The 27,404-nt window shown below is 33.2% G+C and overlaps 1 protein-coding gene across 2 annotated transcripts in view; it reads right to left on the reverse strand.

The window, feature by feature from the left end:
* LOC145260531 (copine-8-like) overlaps positions 1-27,404 on the reverse strand; it is a 390,924-nt gene that overhangs the window by 100,331 nt on the left and 263,189 nt on the right. The window contains exons 6-7 of one of the 2 annotated variants that reach the window (XM_080118734.1): positions 26,246-26,293; positions 14,237-14,268 (exon numbers count right to left, since the gene is read on the reverse strand). In XM_080118734.1, coding sequence (XP_079974860.1) covers positions 14,237-14,268; positions 26,246-26,293 — 80 coding nt within the window. The remainder of the gene's footprint in view (positions 1-14,236; positions 14,269-26,245; positions 26,294-27,404) is intronic. The other variant, XM_080118735.1, reaches the window with a different exon arrangement.

Genomic DNA, 27,404 nt, shown 5'->3' on the forward strand with positions numbered 1-27,404 from the left:
AAAAAATATTTAGGTTTGGCTATAAATTCCTAAACTCATTTCACCTTAAATAATTTAGGTGACTGAAATAGGAATCTAATTGAATCTTTAATTTCCTGATTAGTATCCGATAATTCATTTTTCTTCGAGTTATATCGAATACATTAATACGGACTTTAGCGGCTTTTTTCGTAATGTTACTGTAAAAATTATTTTTTATTGTTACAAACTACGATGCTTTAAAAAAAGCAAAAAATAAATTCTTGCGTTTTTTATTTACTACTGAAAACCATAACTTTAGTAAAGGTATTTTTTGTTTAAACAAAATAAAACAATTTCACTAAGAGTTAAGTAAAAATAATTAGTTCATTATATTCTGCGATCATTATTTGAAAAATACTGCAATTTTCATTAAAATTCGTTAATTTCCTGATTTTTGGTGAATTTTTAAGTAAAGGGAGGAATCAAAATGTGTATACACTTTGAGCGTCGGCATTCATTTTTCGACCACGTGTGGTTAATTTAAATTAAATTTCAATCACATGGTTACATTATCAATAAACCCATTGAAAATTTACCATATTGTAAACACATTCTGTTTACATTAAGCCTGTGGTGTTTTTTTAGTGATGCAATGTTGTCAACTGAGGTTTTAAAAAAACCCGCGAGATCAGGAGAAAGAAATGTCCAGAAAATCGCTAGCCAATTTAGCAGAAAAGTAACTTATCTTGCCTTTAATAACATTTATTTGTTATATATTTGTTTTTTGACAACTTTTTCGAATCTATGTGTACAGTAATACAAACCTGTGTACAGTAATACAAACCCCTTCGGGGAGATTGGAATGCCCCCCTCCCCCACCTAAAATGTACTTGGAAAAATCGATTTTATAGTGAGATTTAAGAATGGTTAGTCGAAAATAAGGTGAAAAAAAAAACAAATAATCAATAAATAATTGTTACCAAAGGCAATAAATGCTACTTTTTTTTACTTACATGAATGAGTTTATTTTATGTTTTAAAGTATTTTCAAGCAATCTAATGCGGGTGTCTCTGGGTGCCAAATACCTCCAGATTTTCTAGAATTTCCCGCTAGATTGTAAACGAAATCTCCAGATCTAGCAGGAAAACCGCTAAATTGTAACACTGGTCACGTGACAGGAAGCGGTAATAAATAATTGTCCCTAAATAAAAAAAATAGCCTCTCGGTAAAAAGAAATCCACCTATTTATCATAGAAAAATTAAGTATAATGTTATAATTAAAAAGGAATATATACAAACACACATGGATATAGTAAACATATTATACCAAAACGTGGAAGCCATCCGTCCAATGGTTTTTTAGACAATTAACTCCGAACGAACCAACATTTACATTTATATATATATATATATATATATATATATATATATATATATATATATATATATATATATATATATATATATATATATTGTTACACCGGCCTATCTAACACAAGGGAAATTAAACCGGCTCTAATTATATATAGCGCCAGTTATACCTACACCGCTGGAAGAAGCGACAGTACTACCACTGACTAGCTGCATGCAAGCCAGTTATACCCGTTTCCTACCTTTGTACCTGTGATGTTAAATGCATTTGTTCCTTAAATCGACCTTGACTTGATTTTCTTCTTTTTACTATTGTAAAAATTCGGAATCGAAACGATATCACTGCAGACAATCACAAAAAGTGATTGAAATACAAGGATTCGCAAAATCTTTATAACAAAACACCTTCGTCATTTTAAACAGATATTTGGAGACGCAAGGATTAACAGCAAATTAATTACTACAATAGTAATTTGGCGATCTAAAAAAAACAATGAAACAACAACTAAAAACTTGCAATCAAAAATCTACAGTGAGAGAATGCGAATAATAATAATAATAATAATAATAATAATAATAATAATAATAATAATAATATTGTCAATTATTAAAATGATTGAACATATTAACACCAAGTGTTTCGAAAAAAAAAGGGGTTCACTTTATTTTATTTTATTTTATTTTTCAAGAAACAAAGGGGTTTTCCACGGTAAGACCCTTTTCTTCAAAGTTAAATGACTTGTCAAGATAAATATTATCCAAATCAACTACCAAATATCGGGAAAGTTGTCGTTATTATTCGGATAACATCTGGTATTTGAAGAAAACACGTTTGATTATTTATTAATAAAATGGTCAACAGCAGATTTGTTAAGGGAAAGAAAAAGCAGTGAAAAAGATATGTTCGTGTAAGCCATTTGTGTTTAACAAAGAACTGTTTACTAATCAAGTCATATTTTTGCAAAACACAAAGAGGTTTAAAATAAAAATAAAATTGATTTTCTCTTACAAATTAGTCGACTCTTTGAAGCGAAGGACTTTATTTTTTGCTACGTAAAACCACGGGCAAATAAAAAAAAAAGTTTTCTTTTTTGAATAAATGTTATTTCGCCAGATTTGTTTATTACGAGAAATACCGCGTGCAACAAATGAAATTTTCAAAAGGACTTTTTCTTAACTTTTGTTCTTCAAACAAAAGAATTGGGAGAAAGAAAACTTGGATTGATTTTTTGCTAAGAAATAATATATTTCTTGTTTTGTGTATTAGTTGAGCAAACTAATGATATTAAGCCGTGGAAAAACTGATTTTTTAATACAAGTGTAAATTGTGTGGTGCGTAACTTGAATTCGTTTACGATGGACGCGGAATTCAAAGAGTTTTTTCTTCAATTGTTCAAATTTCAAACGGAAAAAACTCGCTTTGCAAAACCAACAAATGCAACGACAATTTGAAAGTGAGGATAAATTTTAAAAAGAGCTTTTGGAGCAACAGATTGCCCAAAGAAAAATGGAAGAGAGATTTCTAAAAACGCTGAACAAAAAGAAAGATTTGAAAGAAAGACTGTTACAACAACAGAAACGCTTCGAGGAAATCTTTATGAAAACACATGAGAAACAGAGAAAAATTCTGGGGGCAACACAGTTAACGAAAGCAAACGAGAATCCTAATGCATTCTCGCAGACGACTGTGTGGAACGTTAATGAAAACTTCAATTATAATCCAGAAGACGATGTCACTTTCGCTCATTTCTATAGAAGTTATAAGGATATTTTTGTATCGGATTGCGGTACAGATGAACAGATGCTAAAAAAGTTAGGTTTTTGCTGAGAAAATTGGGAACTGCCGAGCATACAAAGTTCGTGAATTTTATCCTCCCCAAAAAGACCAGTGAGTTGAACTTCCAAGAGACAGTTACTCTACTAACAGAACTGTTTTCTACGAACACTTCTCTTTTTCACAAGAGATATACGTGTATGAATGTCACTAGAAAAGAGGAAGACGGCTACACCACATGTAAGTATAGTAAATAAGCATTGCGACGACTTTAAACTAGAGGAATTATCATCAGATAATTTTAAATGCAAGGTCTGGTCTTAAATAAAGACTCTGAAATCAGGCATCGTGTTTTAAGTAAACTCGAAAATCAGCCGAATTTAAAACTACAACCCGTTCACAGTCTTTCGCTATGTTGAAACAGGACAATCGTGACATAGAGGAAAGCGGAGTATCGCACATTAAAAAGATCCATTAGAAGAAAAAGTTGACTTCAAAAAATAACCAGAGGAAAAAGTATGGAAAAGACCGACCTGGATCGTGTTGGAGGTATGGAGATAAACATTGGTACAATGAGTGTCCCTACAAATTCCAAAAAATGCGACAACTGCTACCAGAAAGGAGATCAGGCATCACATTGTAGGAAAAAATCTAGTATAAAGAAAACATCCATTAAACTCACAAAAATTGAACCTGAGGAACGAAATGTCCGGAAATATGTGCAGGTTAAAATGTAAGAAAGTAAGATTATAGCTTGATAGTGGGTCTGACATTTCCATCATTAATGTACAGACATGGAATAAGCTTGTGAGAGCTGCTATGATTAAATCACATAAAACGGCGAGATGTGTCAGTGGTGAAAAAATCACCTTCTAAGGAGAATTATTGACGAATATTTCTTTTCAGAATAAGACTGAAAAAGCAAAAAATTTTGTCATGCGAAAATCAAATTACCTCTTTGGAACTGATCTGTTCGAAAAGTTTAGGCTATGGAATCTGCCGTTAAGCTCCTTTTGCCAAAAAGTTGAGGATTCGAATGTGTGGGCAGAAAAAACTTAAGAGAGAGTTAAAAGAGAATTTTTCCAGACCTATTTTCAGGCAGTCTTGAAAGATGTACAAAAGCGGTAGCAAAATTTAAAGTCAAAGTAAATGAACAGCAAGTGTTTGGAAAGAAAAGAAACGTTCCATACGCGGCTATAGAAGAAATAGACAGTGAATAAGAAAGACTCAAAACATGGGTGTCATTGAAAAAATTGATCACAGTGAGTGGGCTGCACCAACAGTTTACATCAAAAAGAAGAGCAAGGAGATTCGGGTTTGTGCCGACTTCTCCACAGACTTAAACACTGCATTAAAAGATCACCATTATCCTTTTCCGAGCCCTGAAGAAATATTTGTGAAATTGAGTGGAGGGAAATATTTTTCTAAAATCAATCTCAGTGACGTGTATTTACAAGTTCCAGTCTATGAGGAGTGTTCAAAGCTGCTATCTAGGAACTGTACAAGTTTAACAGACTTTCTTTTGGTGTCAAAGTTGCCGCTGCGATTTTTCAGCAAATTATGGATATTATGCTAAATGGGTTGGACGATGTATTAATGAACAGCGCTAGCAAAGAACAACACAAAGCTCATTTAAACCAAGTATTCAAAAGGATCCAGGATTATGGATTTGAACTAAAACAGGAAAAATGTATTTTTTTCATGGAAAGAATAAAATACTTGGGGAAAATCATCGATGAACATGGAAGAAGTCCGGATCCAGATAGATCAAGTGCAATAAGAGACATGCCGACTCCAGAAAATATTGTGTCTCTACAAAGTTTCTTAGGGTTGGTGAATTACTACAATGTATTCGTGCCAAATATGCATAAACTAAGATCACCCTTCAATGAACTGTTAATGAAGGACGAAAAATGGGTCTGGACGCAAGAGTGTGAAGAAGCATTTCAGGAAATTAAAGATATATTAACGTTTGACTTGTTTCTGGCACACTATAATCCTAAACATGATATTGTAGTTGCAAGTGATGCCAGCGCCTATAGCATAGGAGCATACATACTACACAAAATGGATGATGGAAAAGTAAAACCCAGAGCCCATGCATCCAAGACACTTCTACCAGCCGAAAAGAACTACTTGCAAATTGAGAAAGAGGTGCTAAATATTATATTCGCAGTAAAGAAATTTCATTGTATCCTGCACAGTAAGCAATTTCTGTTACAAACAGACCACAAACCATTATTAATGATTTTCGGATCGAAAAAAGGGACTACCACAGCAAATAGACTCTAAAGATGAAGTACCATTCTACAATTTTCAAATGGAGTATGTACCGTCTGAAAAACTTGGTCATGCAGACGGTTTATCAAGGTTAATACCTAAGCAGACAGAACCATTGGAGGATATGGTAATAGCAGCCATTCAAGCAGAAGTTGAAGTAAAAAATACTTTATGTGACACGATAAGAGAACTTCCAGTAACGCTTGATGAGATGAAAAGTAAGGCAGAGGTGGACGAATTTATTATAAGCATGAAAGAAAAAATCAGCAGTAACCCACTAGATGAAGAAATTTATTCAATTTGCGATATCTATGACATTACAGAAAAAAAAGCTCAAGGAATTCCATGCAAGACATTCAGGCATATCAAGAATGAAAAACTTTCGTTTTCTGGCCAAACATGGATAAGAATATAGAAGAAAAGGTCAGAGAGTGTAGAGGATGTACATTAGCTATGAAAGCTCCTCCGTCTCAATTCAGATCGTGGGCAAAACCGGACCAACCTTGGTCTAGAATTCATTTAGACTTTGTGGGAGTGCTGGATGGTTTCTACTATCTCATAGTTGTAGACAGCTTTTCTTCGTACTAAAATGCAAGAACCCCACATCTGAGGCAACTATCAACTTCTTGTATGAACTATTTGCTAGGTTTGGAGTAGTAGACTGCATTGTAACAGGCACTGGAATGCAATTTAAACATCTTTGCAAGGATCATCTAATCGAGCATATAACCATTCCACCATACCATCCAAGAAATAATGGACAAGCAGAGAGAATGCAAGCATCAAAACGTTGACGAGGTCATGTTCGGACACAAGGTTAGATCGATTTTTCATAAGTTGTTACCAAACCAGGATAGGCCAAACCTAAAATACAGATAACAAAAAACGGTATAAAGTTGGCAAAAGAGTCTTCTACAAGATTCACTTAAATAATAGAACTTTCTGGGAGTCTAGCGCTGTTGAGAAATAAATAGGTAATATGGTCTACATGATTAAGGGACCAGACTTCTTGCACAAACGTCACACTAACCAAATCCGGAAAAGATACTCAAACAGTAAGGTGATCAGATCGCCTGAGGAGGACATTATGGACACAGTCTTTCATACTTTTCAGCTGCCCATACCAGAGAAGGCTCCTGCGAATAGGAGGTCAAAAAGAAAACGGAAATCAACTGAGTTGATTAGGGTGAACCCAAAACAAAAACTTAATTAATCCTCAGACGGGATATTTTCAAAGAGGGGTGTTACACCGGCCTTTCTAACACAAAGGAAATTACACCGGTTCTCACTATATATAGCGCCAGCAATACCTACACCGCTGGAAGAAGCGACAGTACTACCACTGACTAGTTGCATGCAAGCCAGTTATACCGTGGCTACCAAGAAAGAAGGCCGATGCATATAACAGCATAACGTCACTTCCTAATTAAGTTGTAGGTATAGACAGCTTCCGGTATTCAACCACGTGGGCATGCTAACAAGCATAAAAAAATATGGTTACCAATATGTCTTACCGATTGTCTATGTATGTTCTAAAGAAAAAGAACAATTCTCCATTCGGAAAATAATTATTATAATTGCACATTTGGGATAATTTTAATCAAAATATCGTAAGTGAATTCGTGTTTGAACTTTTATTTTTATTGGAGAAAGTCGAATATTTCATTTTATTTATTTATTTTTTTACTGCAAACAAACAATTTTTGGGTTTGTACACATAGATTCGAAAAAGTTGTAAAAAAACAAATATATAACAAATAAATAATAATAAATAGATAAGTTACTTTTCTACCAAACTGGATATATTTTTCGTGTTTTTATTCAATGTAACATGTTTATTCAGCTCGAAAAACATACATTGAATTTTCCAATACATCGGTAAACACAGTATGTTTTTCGAGCTGAATAAACATGTTACATTGAATAAAAACACGAAAAATATATCCAGTTTGGTAGAAAAGTAACTTATCTTGCCTTTGATAACATTTATTTGTTATATATTTGTTTTTTGACAACTTTTTCGAATCTGTGTACAGTAATACAAACCCTTTTAAAGTAAGCATTTTTCACGGCAGTGTTTTTTTTTTTTTTACGATTGGTGAATTATCAATATTTTAGCACGGGACGTAATTCACTTCTTTGAAATAAATTTAAAACTTCAATTTTTTGTTTTTTATAACATTTTAACTGTGAATAATTTATATGAGGAGTTTGGTTTACGGTACACATAGATTCGAAAAAGTTATCAAAAACAAATATATAACAAATAAATGTTATCAAAGGCAAGATAAGTTACAAACATGCCGACATTTTTCTTTTTAAAATATATTGATAAACATTGTATGATTTTCGAAGCGATCACACGTTTTAAAGTGAGTAAAACCACTAAAAACCTTCCCAGATAGGTAGAAGAGTAACTTATCTTGCCTTTGATAACATTTATTTGTGATATATTTGTTTTTTGACAACTTTTTCGAATCTATGTGTACAGTAATACAAACCTAAATTTAATTTAACTTGAAAATAATATTTAAAATACACGTGCGTACACTGCACAAGCACCCTTATTATTATCATAATAATAATAATAATAATTAAAAAACTGGTGTAGATGACATCGACTGGCGCCACACCACACCAACTTGTTGTGAAGGGTCAGGGAAGATGGAAAAACTGAGGTGAGAGAGTACTGACCAAATCTCCACTGGAAGTGTGCAGTTCAAATCTGGTACCTTGGGGAGGCATTTTGTCACACAAACCCCAGGAAACACCAATGGCCGATGCCAACGAGAAATCAGTGACAACGGCTGTTGCGATAACATGCAATCATCTGCACAAGTGGTCAAAAGGTGGAGAACACTGGAAATCTGGGGAGACTTGTCACTTGGTCTCTAGGGAACACCACAGGTTACTGCCAGTGAGCAATCACTGATGATGGCTTGTGAGACAACTAATACGCTACACATTTTGATGAAAAACATGGGGGGAAAATGGACATAGAAGAACAGAAAACCAAACCTTTAAATATAATTTCTGTATTTAAAGTAATAGTTATTTAAATATTTCAACATATAATCTTGTGGGGAAAATCCAGCTTCCCAATAAGGGGCACTCTGGATAGGAACAAAAATAATCTCAATCATGAAAGATTTCTCATCCACCGACCGAAGACAGCAAAGGTAAAGTGTAGCAGCAAAACAGATACTACACTGTGATCTTGTTCCGAAGGCCAAAAAATATTTGTGTTTAATGTTTCTTTAATTGTTTGTTCCCTAAATTCATAATTCAGTTTTATCAGTATTAAATCGTATATTGCTTTAAAATTATTTAATTTTACATAGATAATATTTATATTTTATATTAAATAAAGTTTAGTTTAAGTAGTAATCGAACTGTGTTCCTTTTTCTTTTTAGAAATGTTTTATTGTTCTTTTTCAAATGCCCCTCATATAGTACTGACAGTCTGACAAATCTTACCTACATTGCCTGCAGACATTTTTCAGTTAACAGGCCTTCTTCTTAATCTCGGTGGCCGTGGTTATACCCGTTTCCATACCTTTGTACCTGTGATGTTAAATACACTTGTTCCTTAAACCAACCTCAACTTGATTTTCTTCTTTTCACTATTGTGCCACGACACACATTATATATATATATATATATATATATATATATATATATATATGTATATATATATATATATATATGTAACACCAAAGAGAGGCAGCGTGAAATCGTCAGTGACCATTAACTTTTAGTTAGACGCAGTAGTATTAGTTGGGAGAACTTCTTTGGTTGTTGAGGACATGGGACATCGTCCTCATATTGAGAATCGCCACCCCATGTGGGGGCGAATGTAACACCCAAAGAGAGGCAGCATCAGACCATTAGGGTCGATGTGACGCTTTTTTTCAACGTTAATATTTTATCCCGGGCAATATCGGGTAATCGAAAGATAGATGTTAAGATTTTATTCCGGGCAACACCGGTTAACTAAAAGATAAATGTTAATATCTTGTGCCGGGCACTACCAGAGAACCTTGCTGACTTCAATTCTGCCAAAGTATTTTTTATTCCTATTTTCTTTAAGCTGAAACAATAATAATGATTTAGGCAAAATGGACAGAATGATAATTTCAAAAACATACGTTTTGTTTTCAAGTCGAGCGATGGTGACAAATTCCGATACAGTCATATCCAGTGCAAAAAGGGAAATATTTTTTCCTTTGATAAAACTGAGTTCAAAGACCGTGCCGACCGTTTACAAATTCAAGGACGCAATTCATGTGTCAGCTAGAAACAACAAAAAGGTAGATTATGCTTTTTGCTTTGAACTAAAAACTACACACACACACATATTTGTTGGCGTCACAAAATATATTTGTGACAAAGTCAAAACAAAGATAAATAATTTCTTTGGAGTTAAAATTTCACACACGCATTTGTCGGCTTCAAAGAATGTTTTTTTCGAATCAAATATTAAATGATTTGGTGTGACTCTGATAAAACCATTTGAACCCAAAGTGACCATCCTAGTGTTTTTATTCTCAAGCCGAATCGCAGTTTTGAAATTTAGATCAAGAGATTTTTTTTTGCCACCCGACAAATTTCAATAACATATTTTGTCGAGATGTTAACAGAATAATAATTTGTTTATTTCCTTTGATAATGAATGACAAGTGTCACATCTAAGGGCAGAATTCACGAAGCATTTTTTTTTCTGGACGCAGTTTTCTTACTTACGCGGTTATCGCGTATTACGCAGTTTCTGAATTATCCAATGAGAGAAAACTGGTTATTTTCCATCGGGCGTTTTTGGTTGATCGGGGAGGAGTTAGAATTATTCTTGGATTGTGGGAGGTGGCCACTTTTTGTCATCAGTCAAATTATCCAATGAGAGAGAATCAGACGATTTGGTTATTGAGCATTCTGATTGGTCGGGAAGGAATTGGTAATTGTCGCCCCGCCCAGTGCTCTACTATATAAAGACCAAGAAAGTCAGAATTAAAACAGATTCAGATTGAGATTCAGATTTAGAATTAGCAGAGAGAGTCCAGCCACCTCACCTCTCCTCTCTCTCCCCCCTCGCCTATTGGCCGATAACTAAAAAGGGTTAAGTTAATAGACTTGTGAATTTCAGCAAGTGGAAGCCCCACTTAGAAGTTTAAATGCTTGCTTACAAATTCATACTCCAAACTGTACATATGTTTGTATATATTGCTTTTATGGTTTTCTTTTAATACATTTATATAACCCAATCTCCGGAGTCTTTGTTATTCAAAATTCTTTGATGTGCTTATGTTTTCATTATTATTTTTTTACTTGTGAAACTGCTTCGTCAACGAGCACCCGGTATCTCCGAAGACGAAATCTCTAGACGATCACAGAAGATCCGGCCTTGTAGACATTGCAGCAAGGACGATTCCACCAACGCACTGAAGAAGGGCTTACTGGGTGATGCGACGTACCGGCGCGGTTTCATGATTAAAACTGTGATTTGGCTTGAGAATGAAAACACTAGGAAGGTCACTTTGGGTTCAAATGGTTTTATCAGAGTCACACCAAATCATTTAATATTTGATTCGAAAAAAACATTCTTTGAAGCCGACAAATGCGTGCATGAAATTTTAACTCCAAAGAAATTATTTATCTTTGTTTTGACTTTGTCACAAATATATTTTGTGACGCCAACAAATATGTGTGTGTGTGTGTAGTTTTTAGTTCAAAGCAAAAAGCATAATCTACCTTTTTGTTGTTTCTAGCTGACACATGAATTGCGTCCTTGAATTTGTAAACGGTCGGCACGGTCTTTGAACTCAGTCTTATCAAAGGAAAAAATATTTCCCTTTTTGCACTGGATATGACTGTATCGGAATTTGTCACCATCGCTCGACTTGAAAACAAAACGTATGTTTTTGAAATTATCATTCTGTCCATTTTGCCTAAATCATTATTATTGTTTCAGCTTAAAGAAAATAGGAATAAAAAATACTTTGGCAGAATTGAAGTCAGCAAGGTTCTCTGGTAGTGCCCGGCACAAGATATTAACATTTATCTTTTAGTTAACCGGTGTTGCCCGGAATAAAATCTTAACATCTATCTTTCGATTACCCGATATTGCCCGGGATAAAATATTAACGTTGAATAAAAGCGTCACATCGACCCTAATGGTCTGATGCTGCCTCTCTTTGGGTGTTACATTCGCCCCCACATGGGGTGGCGATTCTCAATATGAGGACGACGTCCCATGTCCTCAACAACCAAAGAAGTTCTCCCAACTAATACTACTGCGTCTAACTAAAAGTTAATGGTCACTGACGATTTCACGCTGCCTCTCTTTGGTGTTACATTCGCCCCCCACATGGGGTGGCGATTCTCAATATGAGGACGACGCCCCATGTCCTCAACAACCAAAGAGATTCTCCTAGCTAATAATACTGCTGCTGCCTACCCTGAAAGCAAAAATCACATGCAGATATCATGCACAAAAAAAAAATCTTAAATTCTTATAAATGGCTACTGCCTTAGTTCAATGTGTCCATTAACAAAGTTTGTTGCGGTAAATTCATTACCAAAATTTCTTTAACAGGATGTCCTAAAAATCATTTTTCCATGTTCATTAATAGTCCAATTTTCTTAGAATTGTGTTCTCAATGTTCATTTACCCTGAAAAAGAATAGTCATAAAAAATGTTTTTTTTTTTTTTTTTTTTTTTTTTCTCTTGGTATACTACACATGCAACAAAGTCCTACATTTTGAACAACTAACTGGTGTCAAAAAAAAATCAGCAGGGTCTTCTTCCCGAACGTAAGGCTGGAATAGGTCGAAGTTCTTCGTTGTTCGTCTTTAGATTATGCAGGACAGGTGCTGACCCTCTGTGATCCTTGACAAGGGTCATTCCCACTGGGGTTAGGGGTCTCCAAGAGGCGTCTTGAACACACACTGATTTACCCATCCCTTCACACCACACACTGTTACACCATCATCCTTACACTCTTCAGACCTTCCACCGTTACTCTCATCTATGAACCTACACTTGATACCGTCGGTGTCTTTTTCTGAGTTATCTAAGCTCTATCCTATGGAGTATTACTCTCGTAACCTTTCTCTTTTGGTTCGTGGGTCGTGGGGTTCACGTCGTACACTGCGGACCGTTAGACAACAGGCTTCAATTACTCGAGGATGTTTGCGGCGTTCAACCCTAGAATGCGCATGCCCATCCATGGTATTTTGGGGAGCCACACCCTGTGTCCCCTTAGATTGTATAGTCAGCCTTTAGGACTGATATACCTCCCGGCTTCTCTGCCGAATTTTACTCACTTCCTCCTGCAGGTGTGCAAAACGCCCAATAAGGGTGCTTAAGTGTCGCTCTATTTTCCGTCACTGCCCTTCTCGTTATATTAAGTATGGAGAGACCGCTCCATTTACATAGGCTAATGTCTTCTGCCCGTTTTCCACGGCTCTCAATCTTTGTCGGATACTTTCGACATTTTCCTCAGCGACCACACCAAACAGAGCTCCCCGGGCCTTACCTATGATAGGTATTACTGCCCGTCTATGTCGACCTCCAAGTCTACTTATTCTCCAGTCAACCATTCTTGACTGAGACCTCCCGCCTTTTCTGCCGAATTTTATTAAATTCTCCCGTCAACAATTATGACAGCTACAGAATGTTGCCTCCGCCCGTCATCATATTTTGCTTTGGTTTTAATACATCCAAATTCGAAGCTATCTCTTTACAACCCTTCCTTTTCATAACCTATCATACTTTCATAAATCAGAGTCCATTTTCTGTGGGCTGTTTTTGAATCCAGTCAACGACGGGTACTTTTGCTAGTATATATATGTATATATATATATATATATATATATATATATATATATATATATATATATATATATATATATATATATATGCGCAAATGTCTACCAAAATAGAATGTATGTAGTTTTTTCACACGCTTCAATTTAGTTTATATTCAATTACACAGTTATAATCGATAATACTCTATGAATTTCTATTTTATTTCCGTTAACTAATATTTAATATAACGTAGCATTATTAAGAGAACAAAAAACATGTCCAACAACATGTCTGACTTTGCATTCTCATGTGTATGTTTTCAGTTAAAGATCAAACGAAATAATTTGAATTCTTACATATTTGTCCGTTTGGAGGCCATGTATTTTCGTATTATTTCGATTATTAAGACTACTGTTTTCATCTTGAGTCTGCAAGTACATGGCATAGTGGATGAAGAACTTGGTCAAATTCAGTTGTGAATTACATTCTTTTGGAGGTTGAAAGTTCAATCCTTAGTGTGGGCAATGCTAAAATTCAACTAAAACTTACTTAGGACTTCTAACCAATCATGGCTGATGGAATGAGAGCATGCTACCCCTGTAGATTAAATAAAGGGTTCTGTTTAAAACTTCGTGTAGATTCCTGAGCTAAGGTCGAAGGTTACATTGACTGAAACGTTGTGTATCTAAAACCCAAGATGAGAATGGTAGTCCAAAGAATCCAAATAATTCGAATTATTAATCCTCATCTAAAAAATTCAGACGTCATTCATTTTAATTTCCACTCAATTTTTGATTGGTTTCATTTCCCCACTTTGTTAAAAAAAAACATACGACTTCAATTGCAAATAAAAACTATCGTTTAAACTTATACGATTTCAGGAACATATAAAAAAAACAACTGTGTCTCTGCTGTTTGTGTGCAGAAAAGTTTATACGTTTAACTCTCGAACCAGTCAACTAAAATTGGAACCAGAAAAATTACCAGAAAACATAAATCATGATTCATAACAAAAATCACTTAAAAATAAATCCATAAAAACTTACATATAATTTTTCCATTATCCATGGCACTGCCTCTGTAAAAGATTCCAAAGGAAAAAAAATCACATAAAATATAGAAAAATATTACATTTTTTAAATCAGTAAAACAAAAAAAAAAATGATCTGTAGATGTTACCAAAGAAAACATGCATGATACCAGTGCATTTGCTACTCCTATTTCCATTATGACTGATCCTGTTTTTTTGTATTTGATTTTTATTAAATACCTAGCTTGACATTGCACAGAATTCATTCGTTACATATACATATATCTTTTTAATTCAGATTAAAGTAAAATAATAGTAAATAAGTAAGAAACAAACTAAAATAATATAGAAATAATAGTGTGTAAGTCACGAGAAACACGCAGATGCACAGAAGCACGCAAAGTTGTCACATGATAGGTACCTCTGTATTTTAGCTTGCTTTGGTTTTCATGTTTGGTGCAAGTGGGGGGAATAATTAGGAAATTTACAGATTTTTTGCCAACAGTTTCTCCGCAAATAGACGTGAATGCCCTAAATTTTTATGATATGTATTATTTTAATTTAAAACAGAAAATAAATATTGATTTTTTTTACCGGCTCATTTCTTCCAAGATATGTGCTTGTATAGCGGAAATTATATTCACAATTTTAATTCATTATGAAAACTGTTTGTTTAAAAAAAAGTCTTGTTAAAAACATCATTTAATTCAATAAATGTTCTGATAATTAATGTTTTAAAAGCATAACGCAAGATTGTATTCTGTTGTATTACTGTACTTGTCTTGATTTTCTGAAAACTTTCACAAAAGTTCTGTAAATTTCATGATTATCTCCCCTTACCCTGAATCGAAATCTTCCAAAAATGAAGACCCAAAAAGTTAAAAGTGGTCACAAAATATTATCACTACTGAAAAGACACAGAAAAGAGAAGGAAAATGCTCAATAATTACTCAAATAATATCAGGGAGGAATTCATATTTTAATCTGTGAAGCTGTCGCTCCCTTACATTATTGTATTTATTATTTAAGTAAGAGTATTTGACAAAGATATGCTAATATTGTAAGAAAAAGAACATACTGCAAGGAAAATAAAAAAACATAATGGTTAGGCAGAATCAAATAGCCACGTTTCAGATGCAATGCTATTTGCTTCTAAATTCCAAAATCCAACAAGATAATTTTATATGTTAACGAGCAACATTCACAGAGGTGGGTTGAAATGACTTTTCTCGAAAGAGAAAGTATCTAGGTAATCTCAAATTCACAAGCTGTCCTCAGTCACATGTATATCTCGGTCAAAGGAGATGACAACATTTTTTTTCAGTTTTTGCAGAAAAGGTACAACGTCTTCCTAAATACAGTGCCTGGTATTCCTAAATATTCATCCATATGGTACTGATAAGATTCAATGTTGCGTAACTTCGATGTTCTTATGAGAACTTCGGTGTCAACGTGATTATGCTGTATACAATTTTATATGTTATTGTTATAATTTATGCAAAAATCTTTAGATTTAAACATTTTATTTTTAAAATAATGAGGTCTAATTATATTTTAAAAAATAATAGGGTCTAACTTATTTTATTTTTAAAAATAATGCGGTCTAATTAATTTTATTAAAAAAAATGAGGTCTAACTTATTTTATTAAAAAAAATAATGAGATCTAAACTATTTTATTTAAAAAATAATGAGGTCTAACTTATTTTATTAAAAAAAATGACTAAATTTTATTTAAAAAAAACTAATTTTATTTTTTAAAATAATGAGATCTAACTTATTTTATTAGAAAAATAATGAGGTCTAACTCATTTTATTTAAAAAAAATAATGAGGTCTAACTCATTTTATTAAAAAATAATGAGGTCTAACTAATTTTATTAGAAAATAATATGATCTAACTAATTTTATTAGAAAATAATGAGGTCTAATTTTATTTAAAAAAATAAGGAGGTCTAACCACTATTAAAAAAATAATGTAATCTAACTTTTATTAAAAAAATTTAGTCTAATTTTATTAAAAAATAATGTGGTCCAACTAATTTTATTAAAAAATAATGAGGTCTAACTAATTTTATTAAAAAATAATGAGGTCTAATTAATTTTATGAAAAAAAATGATGAGGTCTAACTAATTTTATTTAAAAAAATAATGAGGTCTAACTAATTTTATTAAAAAAATTATGAGGTCTAACTTATTTGAAACCTTTAAATAATTTACAGCATTTCTAAATATTGAGTTTCCTTTTTTTAATACTGGAAATTGGTAAAAATATTTTTTTTTGCAAATAAGATACAATAAAATTTCATTTTTGTTTCTAATCAACATCATTTTAAAATAATATCACTTACCCATGTCTATTTGCTTCCACTTGAAGTAGAAAAAGAAGAAAGGTAGACATTGTTGATAGAAATGACATGCTTGCTACTGAATCTATATCACATGGTATATCACATGGTATGCTTTTCTCTGCTGACACTTTATTCAATGCAACAATGTGTTTACCATTAAATCTTTATTGCACAGTAGATTTTTATCCAACAACACCGTTTTCAATACTGATTTAGGAAACAATATGCTTGCTATTGAAACTTTGTTATGTGGTATACTTTTCTCCTCCCCCCCCAAAAAAAACAAAACTTTTTAATACTGATTCTGGAAACAATCCGCTTGTCACTGGAATTTTTCTCCAACCACACTATTTGTAATGCTGATCTCAGAAAAAAAAAACATACTTGTCACTGTAATTTTATTATGTGATATGCTTTGCTCCAACAACACCGTTTGCAATACTGATCTAGAAACCATGTGGTTGCCACTGAAACTTTATTATATGGTATACTTTTCTCCAACAACATCGTTTTCAATACTGATCTTTATCGCTTAATGATCTTAAACCTTCAAATGCTTGAATACCTTCTGTGTTTACGTCTGTTAAGTTCGTCTTTTATGGATAGCACGGCACACAGGTCAAGATGTATAGATACTCTCATGCAAACATGTATATGTTCTTTCTCACATTGAGGTTCTACTAGAGAGACAAAACTAAGCTTTTTTAAGGAGGCGATTAGGTGACTTAAGATCATTTTCTCTAGTTGATCTAGGTTCTGACTCATCATGTCTGCCACATTTTGTTTGAGATACGTTTAAGACAACAAACGGTGAATCTATTTTCGGCAATTTCTAAAAATTACAGTCATGACAGAACATGAGAAAAAATGTTTTCAAACATTAAAAGTAGTTACTAAACTAGGAATCACTTCCATTAAAAATCCAGCAACATCATCCATTTAAAATTGAGAAAAGCATGCTTGAAAAGTGTCTATATTATGTAAAGAAACCGAAGCAAAACAAAATAGTCAGCAAATTTGGCCTGATGTCGTGTTTATCTAACAAGTAAACTCAAATTTTAAAGTCAAAATGATTCCTCATTTAATAATATTTATTAATAATTATATAAATTAATAATATTTAACAAAAACTAAAACATAAAACTAATTTTAATGCCTAAACAGATTGTTTTTTGTGTTCTTTCATGGCTGTCATCTTTATAAATTGCCCGCCTTTCTACCCAGACCAGTTCTAGTGATATGTTTTTAGAGATCAAATCTCTGTAACTGTTTTTCATCTAACCTTATACCATTACCCTGAACTTTGTGAATGCTACACTCTAATTTTGGAGTTGAAACTGGCGGATGTATTTATCATACTTGTTGTGCACTCCCACACTTTCACTTCATCTTCAACGGTAAAAAAATTCTTGTTGACAACATAGATATATTAGAACATGGAACTAACAAACTACAGATATTAGAAGCTCTGCACATAAAAACTAAGAAGTCATCAATGCAATTCATTTCAATAACAGAGAAAACATCCTAAAATGCTTTGAATACGAATACTAATACTTTATTAATACTACAACAAATCACACGGTTCATGACAAAACTACCACTAAACATTTATATATACATTACTGGAATGGCTACAACTCTGGAAGGACTCGGAAGTATTATGAGAAACCTTTTTAACCACCCACTGCCATGGCTGATATCACTTTTTTTGCGAATCTATCATTTAAACTTCTCAGCCTAACTTTCACAGATAACATGAATTGGAACAAATACATAGAAGACACTGCCAAGATTGCTGCAAGGAAGGTTGGCTCTTTCTACTTTACTAGAAACTTCTTACATTTGCTAGTATCCTATACAAGAAGCGTTCAATAAGTAATGTCCCTGACTCTCTTCTGGTTGTGTGATCTAACTGAAATGCTTCATGTGTAATGATTTATATCTCTATGAGTTATGTGTCAAATTGCATCTCTGAAGTAATTGCAGTTTCTGATTTACAGGTGTTTGAACTGAGTTAAGTGTGTAGTGAAGTATGTTGAGTGTTGCGCAGTGATCCGGTTTTTGTATTTGAAAGAACGCACACCACAAGAGACTTTTGATGAAATAATAGAAACATATGATAATCATGCTCCATAATAGGACCTTCTAAAACACTGGCATCGTGAATTCAAACATGGCCGGAAATCTGACCTGGTTGCCCCCTTCCTTCTGTCATTGATAAAGCGTTCGTTAGTCAAGTTGAGGCTGGCATTTTGGAAGATCAGTGCGTGACTATTTGCCAAATAACTGTAGAGGTTTAGATTGATACCGGGTCTGTGGAAACTGTCATTCATTAGTATTTATATATGCATAAGATGTCTGCCAGGTGGATTACTATGTTGACATAGTTTCAGAAGTGAGAATGCATCGAGTGCTTGAGGATGAATTAGAAGATGTGTCAAGAAGAGAAGTCCAATTTTTTCAAAAGACTAATTACAATGAATCACTATCATCTAGAGCCTAGTGGAAAGAAGGTAAGAATGTAGACCTCTATCGGCAACGACATGTTCACACTTTTCTAGGATCAAGATGGAGTGATGATTAGTGCTATGACAACAGCATATTCTTTTCATTGTTGTGACTCTCGAGTATATATCCGACGTAGACACAATTAATCAACCGAGAACCACATCACTCTACATAAAACATATCAGATATCTATGGATATATACCTGAGAATCAAAACAAGGAAAAGAATATGCTGTTGTCATAGCCCTAGTGATGACTGATTTCCTGACAAAGTGTATCACGATTACAGGAGCCTATGATAGTCACTGCTGAAGAAATTAAGCCATCAAAATCAAGAGGCGAGGTCAGTAAACGTATCCTCCTTCTATAAGACAATGCTTCAGTCCACAATGCGCATGCCACCAAATCAAAAACACGGGTGCGTGGCTATGAAGCCATCCCCCATTCCCTACTCTTCTGACCTGGCACCTTCGGACTTTCACCTCTTATTTATAAAACTCTACTTTTTATTGAGTACTTTTGAATGAATATTGGTTTAAAATTCTTTTATCCAGATATTTGAATTTAAATAAATAATTAATATATATTTTTAGCCTGGAGAGGCGTTACAGAGGAAATAAGGTGCTGAAAATTCTGTATAGCTTAATTGACAAATATACTTTCATAACTGTACTACCTGGCTTTATTCATGTATTCAAGAACGTTACAGTAAGTACTGAAAATCGATATATATATCTCTTTAAAACATTTTATGTGCATATATGAAATAATAATAATAATAATAATAATAATAATAATAATAATAAAAAGAAGAATAAGAAGAAGAAGAAAAAAAAGAAGAAGAAGAAGAAGAAGAAGAATTATATGGATCTCTGATGAGTTGTTTGGTATTTTCCGTTTGGAGTTTTCTCGCTTTTTACAAATTTTCTGGTGATTTTATAGACGTGACATGACAACTACTCTCTCTAGATGTCTCACATATCAGATATTAGAAACCAGTTATATTCAACGCCATATCATCTTACACAGTAAAACACTAAAGTCAGCTGAAATAACTATTAATGCCAAAGTTAAGTTCAAAATAACTGCACACAAAGATTACAAATACTTTAAGCAATAGTGATAGAAAATACAGTTTGATATTAACAAAATATCATTTAATACAGATACTAATATATCAAACTATTTACCAATTAAAAAGCATAGATAATAACTAAATAAAACTAATATAAATACAACAATAAATAATATACTCAATGACAACCGCTCTTTATCTTTCTTCCCTTGAAAGACATATTGAAAATAATATAAAATAAAAAGAACAAAGCCACTTGCAAAATACTACTGCTGGTGACGATCACGTGATCGAAAGCGCTCAAGAAATGGATGAGGCAAGATCTCTTGGTGCCGCACTTGAGAAAATACCCAGAAAATAATAAAAAAAAATCAGAAAACCCTGTTATATTTAATCAAACATGCTCTTGGATAACGACTCTCTCTCTCTCTCTATATATATATATACACACACACACACACACACACACACACACACACACACACACACACACACACACCTCTCTCTCTCTCTCTCTCTCTCTCTCTATATATATATATATATATATATATATGTGATTACTTAATTTAATCACATAAATTAATATACGAAGATATATTTTTATGCATAATTTTTCAGTATTTACTTCAACAGTGCTCAATACATATGTTATGGAGAGGCAAAGTGTGAATAAACTCAAAATCCGGCCGACAAAAACGTAACCCGGGAATTGTGATGACCTGGTCCTATGACGCAAATTGCTTTATGGGTCAGGCCGTTTTATGGAGCAAGGTGCGAATGAACTCATATCCAGGCTGACAAAAATGTAACCCGGGAATTGTGATTACCTGGAGATGACGTAATTCGGTCGGGCGTAAGACCAAAAGCAAACGCCAAGCTGGTCAAAATATGGGTGAATGACGTCAATTGGTTTATGGGTTACCAGGTCGAAAGTCCATAAAAGTGAGATGGTAAACAAAAACAAAGCAGAGACGTGGAGACGGGGAACGAGAGACAGATGACATTCGCAATCTACACCACCTCCACCACTTCCACTACCTCCACCACCTCCACCGCCGTATTGTGTATATATGAATGTTTGTTAAATAAACCAAGTTTGTTTATAACAAAGCGTCTCGTTATTCATTGATAAATGAACAGTGGTCATTCCAATCACTAGACGATTTACAACAAACATATATGTATAAATGTCAAACACACTATCTCTCAGTCTATCTATCGAGATATTAAAAAATCTCTTATAGTTAAATTACAGGCTTGGTGCTCCTATAGAAGAATGTACCCGGTCTCTAGATGAAACACTAAGACTTTTCCTAAGATGAACAACAACAACAATACAGAATATACGTCATCTTCATACCACCAGTATATAACACATAGGTAGAGCCTGCAAATTCTAACGAGAATGAAACGAGAAATATTCTGTGTGACGAATCCTAGCATGGATGAAACACGGAATATTTTGTGTAGCTTAATTGCCATATATATTTTTATGACTTACAATATATATATATATATATATATATATATATATATATATATATATATATATATATATATATGTTTTTTGAAAATGTACGTTTTTGTGAATATTTTCTATTGTTTGTGTATACTAATCTGTTTCAAACCAGAAGTTCGATGTTTGTTAAGGTATAACAGAGCATAAATAAATAATTGTGCTATATTATAAAGTCTAAGGTTTTATTCATCTTACCAATAATTTTTATCCAAAATAAAAACATCACACATTTTACAGATCTGTTTCGTTTACAGGGAACGACTAATGTTAATAATGAATATTTCTTTCGTGAATTCATAAGAAAACCCAGAATGTTCTTATAGGGAAAATCCATAGCGATGTAATAGGTAAACTTCAGAAATAACCCAAACAACTAATATCAGATCATTTCCAGTAGGCTGCCATCTTGTGGTATATATATATATATATATATATATATATATATATATATATATATATATATATATTGATATGTAGTTTGCTTGAAGCATTGTGTGGGATAAGTATGTAGTAGAGATTTAGAAGGCTATCATAATGCGAGGAATGAGATATAGTCGTTGTTGGTGAAAGAAGACAAAAACAAGTGGCGATTTACAAATCAATAAGTACATACATATATGTCTATATATACATATATTTATTCAGTTGTATCAAATACAAATGTCTTACTTGTTATGTCTGCGACAATATCCATAATAATTTCGGGAAAACATCCCTTTTCAAATGGTAGACGTGACAGATCGATTCAAAGCATGCTAGATGAAGGAGCGGAAATTGAATGGCTGTTTGAAGCCTCGGAGCAAATGTAAGGAGGGGATTTATGTATGGCCTGTTTTAGGTAATTAACATATTTTTTTGTTCTATTTTTATAAAAACTTTTTGTATATATATATATATTTTATTTATTTATTTTTTTTTTAGTTTATAACTTGTTGCTTTAGCGTAAGCTTTTTTAAATTTTGTATATTCTATGTCTATTTTGTTGTCTTTATTATTTTTTTCTGCTGCTCTGTATTATTCATTTATTTGTTTAATTTATTAACATCTTAGCATATTCAGTGGAATTACATGGTGTATCTAAGTCACACAAAAAAACCGTTTGATTTAAGCTAACCCACCTATTTAAACCCAAATAAACACTAACAACAAACACAAATAAATTAATAAATAAATAATAATTAAGAATTAAATAGAAAAAAAAGTTCCATCTATAACCACTTATAGTTTTATTAAAATAAATAAATTAACAATTCCCAAGGAATGTCAATCCAGTGCACCCCTTCCCACCTATCTTCCTATTCCTGACAACCGCACCCCTAACCTAAACACCCCAACAGCCGACCGAGAGCGCCCCATCCCGCACACACACACCTTCCCTCCTCTCTCACATCCCCCTTCTACTTCTCTCCTTCAAAACCTAACTCATACTAGCCTACTATCGACTTATATGACATAGATCACACTGAATATGCTAGGATGTTAATAAATTAAACAAATAAATGAATAATACAGAGCAGCAGAAAAAAAATAATAAAGACAACAAAATATACAAAATTAAAAAAAAGCTTACGCTAAAGCAATAAGTTATAAACTAAAATAAATAAAATAAATAAAAAAAAATATATACAAAAAATTTTTATAAAAAAAGGAACAAAAAATATGTTAATTACCTAAAACAGGCTATACATAAATCCCCTCCTTACATTTGCTCCGAGGCTCCACACAGCCATTCAATTTCCGCTCCAACATCTAGCATGCTTTGAATCGATCTGTCACGTCTACCATTTGAAAAGGGAATTTTTTTCTGAAATTATCATCGATATTGTCGCAGACATAACAAGTAAGACATTTGTATTTAATACAACTGAATAAATATATGTATACTAGCATTTCAGCCCGGCGTTGCCCCGGGTGTTTGGATGTGTCTGTTGAACAAAAGAAAAAGCAAAAAAAAGATGTGGTAGTAGGAAGGCAGGCTCGAACCCGTACCGTGAAGGAGGAAAAGAACGGGGTAAAAACCTAATGTCTATGCTGTTATGACTACCCCAAACCGGAAGCAACATTTTTTTAAATTAAGGTTAGACAATCTAAAGGAGAGGATAACTTTAAAAAATATCGGCGAAAATAGTGACCCCCCCCTGTAGAAAAATGCCAAGTTGAAGGGGAAAATATTAATGTTTTTAGCCAATTTTTCGATATCTATCGTATGGAAGGTCAAACTTTAAAACAATACTGATCTTGTAAAAATCCATCGCCTCTATTGAAAGTTTAAGGAAGACATGCAAACATACATACATACATACATACATACATTTATATATTGGTAACTAAAATTTTCCACCCAAACCGATGAAAAAGCTTGCCCTATCTCTGAATACCCTTTATGTAAAATTTCAAATATTTAGACCAGAAATTGTCTGAGTAATTTGGAAGAGACTGCAGAGGTCAATTTTTTTAAAACTTTGACCCCTTTTTTGACCTCTTAACATTTATTGTTTTGGGCTCAAATCAAGTTATTAAGTTAGATACATGTCCAAGAAACCTATATCTAAAATTTCAAGTGTGTAGACCCCAAATTGTCGGAGGAGTTTGGTAGAGTTCTCAAAGGTCAAATCGTTGCACTTTGACCCCTTAATCGCCAAATTTCTGTCCAAAGACCGATTACATCGATTTTCCAAAATCTCAGTACCGTGTGTATAAAATTTCGAGTCTGTAGACTAAAAATTGACAGAGTTATAGCGTAGAGAAATGTACACAGACAGACAGACAGACAGACAGACAGACACTTTCACTTTTATAGATAGATATAAATATATATGTATGTACTTATTGATTTGTAAATTGCCACTTCTTTTCGTCTTCTTTCACCAACACCGACTATATCTCATTCCTCGCATTGTGATAGCCTTCTAAATCTCTACTACATTATATATATATATATATATATATATATATATATATATATATATATATATATATATATATATATATAATGAAATGGGATATAATTTACATAATGTAAATAATCGTTTGTCGAATGTAGATTGGATAAATTGTTTTTTGACTGCAAATTCAATCAGCAACAATATAAAATACAAAACTGATTTATCAATAAATCGATATATTACATAAGATAAAAACTAATGAAAACAAATTGAAGAATAAAAATTACAAGAACGAAGTAAAGTATTCTGTAAAGAAACCCCAAAAAATATTTTGTTTTATATAATTAAATTACTAGCTGTAACATCTTTCTCTAGATATGCCCCTCTTACTATTGAGTCATCACTTATTAAGGCTAAAATCCACTAGAGGATAAGTGGTAATGAGATGAATAGATTATTGGTTTAATGGTGAAGAATATTATCAACATATTGAAATTAAGGAATAAAATGAATAGAATTTGATCACTTATGAGGATAGTTTATGAAAAGTGTTATTGATATTGGATTTGAAAAGGACTGTTCCAGCCTGAAGGGAAGCAATCTTGTGGTAATGTATTCCATATCAACAGAACCCCAAAAAACATTTATTGAATGTGTCTTGTTTTGTGTGTGGAATGACCTTTTTTGTTTTAGATTTTTATCAAAACATATAATGGAATTAAATACTGAAGAAAAAAACAAAAACCTTTTGTGAAAAGATATGATCAAGAATTTCGAACATGGAAACTGTGCCAACGCCAATGCTGTTTCTGCAATCTTCTCCTCCTTCACATTCTATTCTGGCCGTGTCATCGTCTCTCACATTGGCGACTACTGAGGAGGCAAGCACAGTATAAAAATACTAAACAAAGGAAAACTCGCAGGAAAATACAGATTCTGACACATTCTGTAAATATCAGTTATGTGTGTGTGTGTGTGTGTGTGTGTGTGTGTGTGTGCGTGTGTGTGTGTGTGTGTGTGTGTTAATGACCATATCTTAGTTGTCTGTCGAGGTTATCTTCATCAATCAGTCGATCAATTCATTTCCCCAGTCGACTCTGAGCCACAGCCTACTTTTGACTGTCTCAAACTGGAAACTGTCCATAAACTGCTCCAAACTGTTGTGAACTGGTGCCAAACTAATTATAAATATATTGGCCTCAATCTCCAGTCGTTTTTTTCCATCGCTGCCACACCTTGATTAACAATCCTATTTCAGCTTCCTTTGTGTTCCTTGATGAACAACTTACTTCTCATTGTTTTTTTTTACTAACCCCACTTCCTATATCTTTGTTCTGCTGATAAACTTAGTTTCTCTTTTGTTATAGTTTTTCCTCTCTTTTTTTTATTTCCTAACACGTTGAGTGGAGGATGTCGATAATATCACAATGGGATTGTAGACTTTGGCTCTGAAAATGAGGAACAATTAATTTTAAAAAAAAAGAGAATAGAACAAAAAGAATAAATTTGAAAAAAAAAATGGAACATTCAAAGTAAAAAAAAAATCGAAACATGAAAATAAGATTGTTAAAAAATAGTCGACACAACCACACGCATCCTCATTCAGATATACAAACTGAAAATCTAAAGTTTGCAAAACGTGCATTAAATAATAATAATAACAACACAGGTCAATTAACAAACTCACCTGCTGAAGCAGTTAAATATTTGGTAAGATTTTTCAACCTGTCCATACCTTGGAGAATGTAAATAGAGGCAGGTGAGGGTGAATTAGTGATAACAGTTAAAGATATATTAAAATATTATTGCTGTCTGAATGAGATAATAATAATAAAAGTATAAATTACATCCCAAAATACTGAAAATTTTGTCAGCGAATGAGTCTGATTTTAATGAGTTAATGATATTTAAAAATTGTTTACTAAATGATAAATATTGCAGTTATGAGGGCGTTTAACAAGTAATGCCCCTGACCTATTTCCAGTTGTGTGATTTAGCTGAAATTTTGCATGTGCAATGGTTTATATCGCTATTGGTTATGGATTTACAGGTGTTTGAACTGAATTAGGTGTGAAATGGAGCCTGTTGAGTGTCGCACAGTGATCTGGTTTTTGTCTCCTAGCCTCTACAGTTGATGAGGTATCTGTTAAATAGAGGCTGCCATTTTTGAAAGATCAACTTGTTACTATTCATCAAATAGCCCAAGAAATTAAGTGCAAGGTCTGAGGAAACAATCATTCATGAGCATTTGCATAAGCATAAGGTGTCTGCCTGATGAATTCCTAGGTTGCTGACACTTTTCCAGAAGCAAGAACGCATCAAGTGTTTGAAGATGAATTTGAATATGTGTCAAGAAAATGAGTCAAAGTTTTTCAAAAGATTGATTACACAGAATGAAACCTGGGTCTATGACTATGATCCAGAGACAAAAGCCCAAACAATGCAGTGGAAGCACTTGAATTCACCACTTCCAGAAAAAGGCAAGGATGCAGCCCTCTACTGGCACAGACATGCTTACAATCTTTCGGGACCTGGGCGGAGTAGTGATCACAGATTTCCATGGCAAATGGTGCCACAACTGCAGGAGTCTTTTATGCTCGACTTTTAAAGAAATTAAGATAAGTTATCAAAAGACCGGCAAAGATACCCTCTTCCTGCAAGACAATGCTTCAGTCCATAATGTGCATGTCACCAGATCAGAAACATGGGTTTGTAACCATGAAATCCTTCCCCCATCCTTCCTACTCTCTTGATCTTGTGTCTTCAGACTTTCATCTTTTCCTAGCCATGAAATTGTTTTTGAAAAGAATGCGTTTTCTAAATTATACAGCCTAATTTCCAAAGGC

Source organism: Euprymna scolopes, chromosome 36, assembly GCF_053919585.1.
Source record: "Euprymna scolopes isolate OS-2025 chromosome 36, ASM5391958v1, whole genome shotgun sequence".
In the NCBI taxonomy this organism is placed as follows: domain Eukaryota; kingdom Metazoa; phylum Mollusca; class Cephalopoda; order Sepiida; family Sepiolidae; genus Euprymna; species Euprymna scolopes.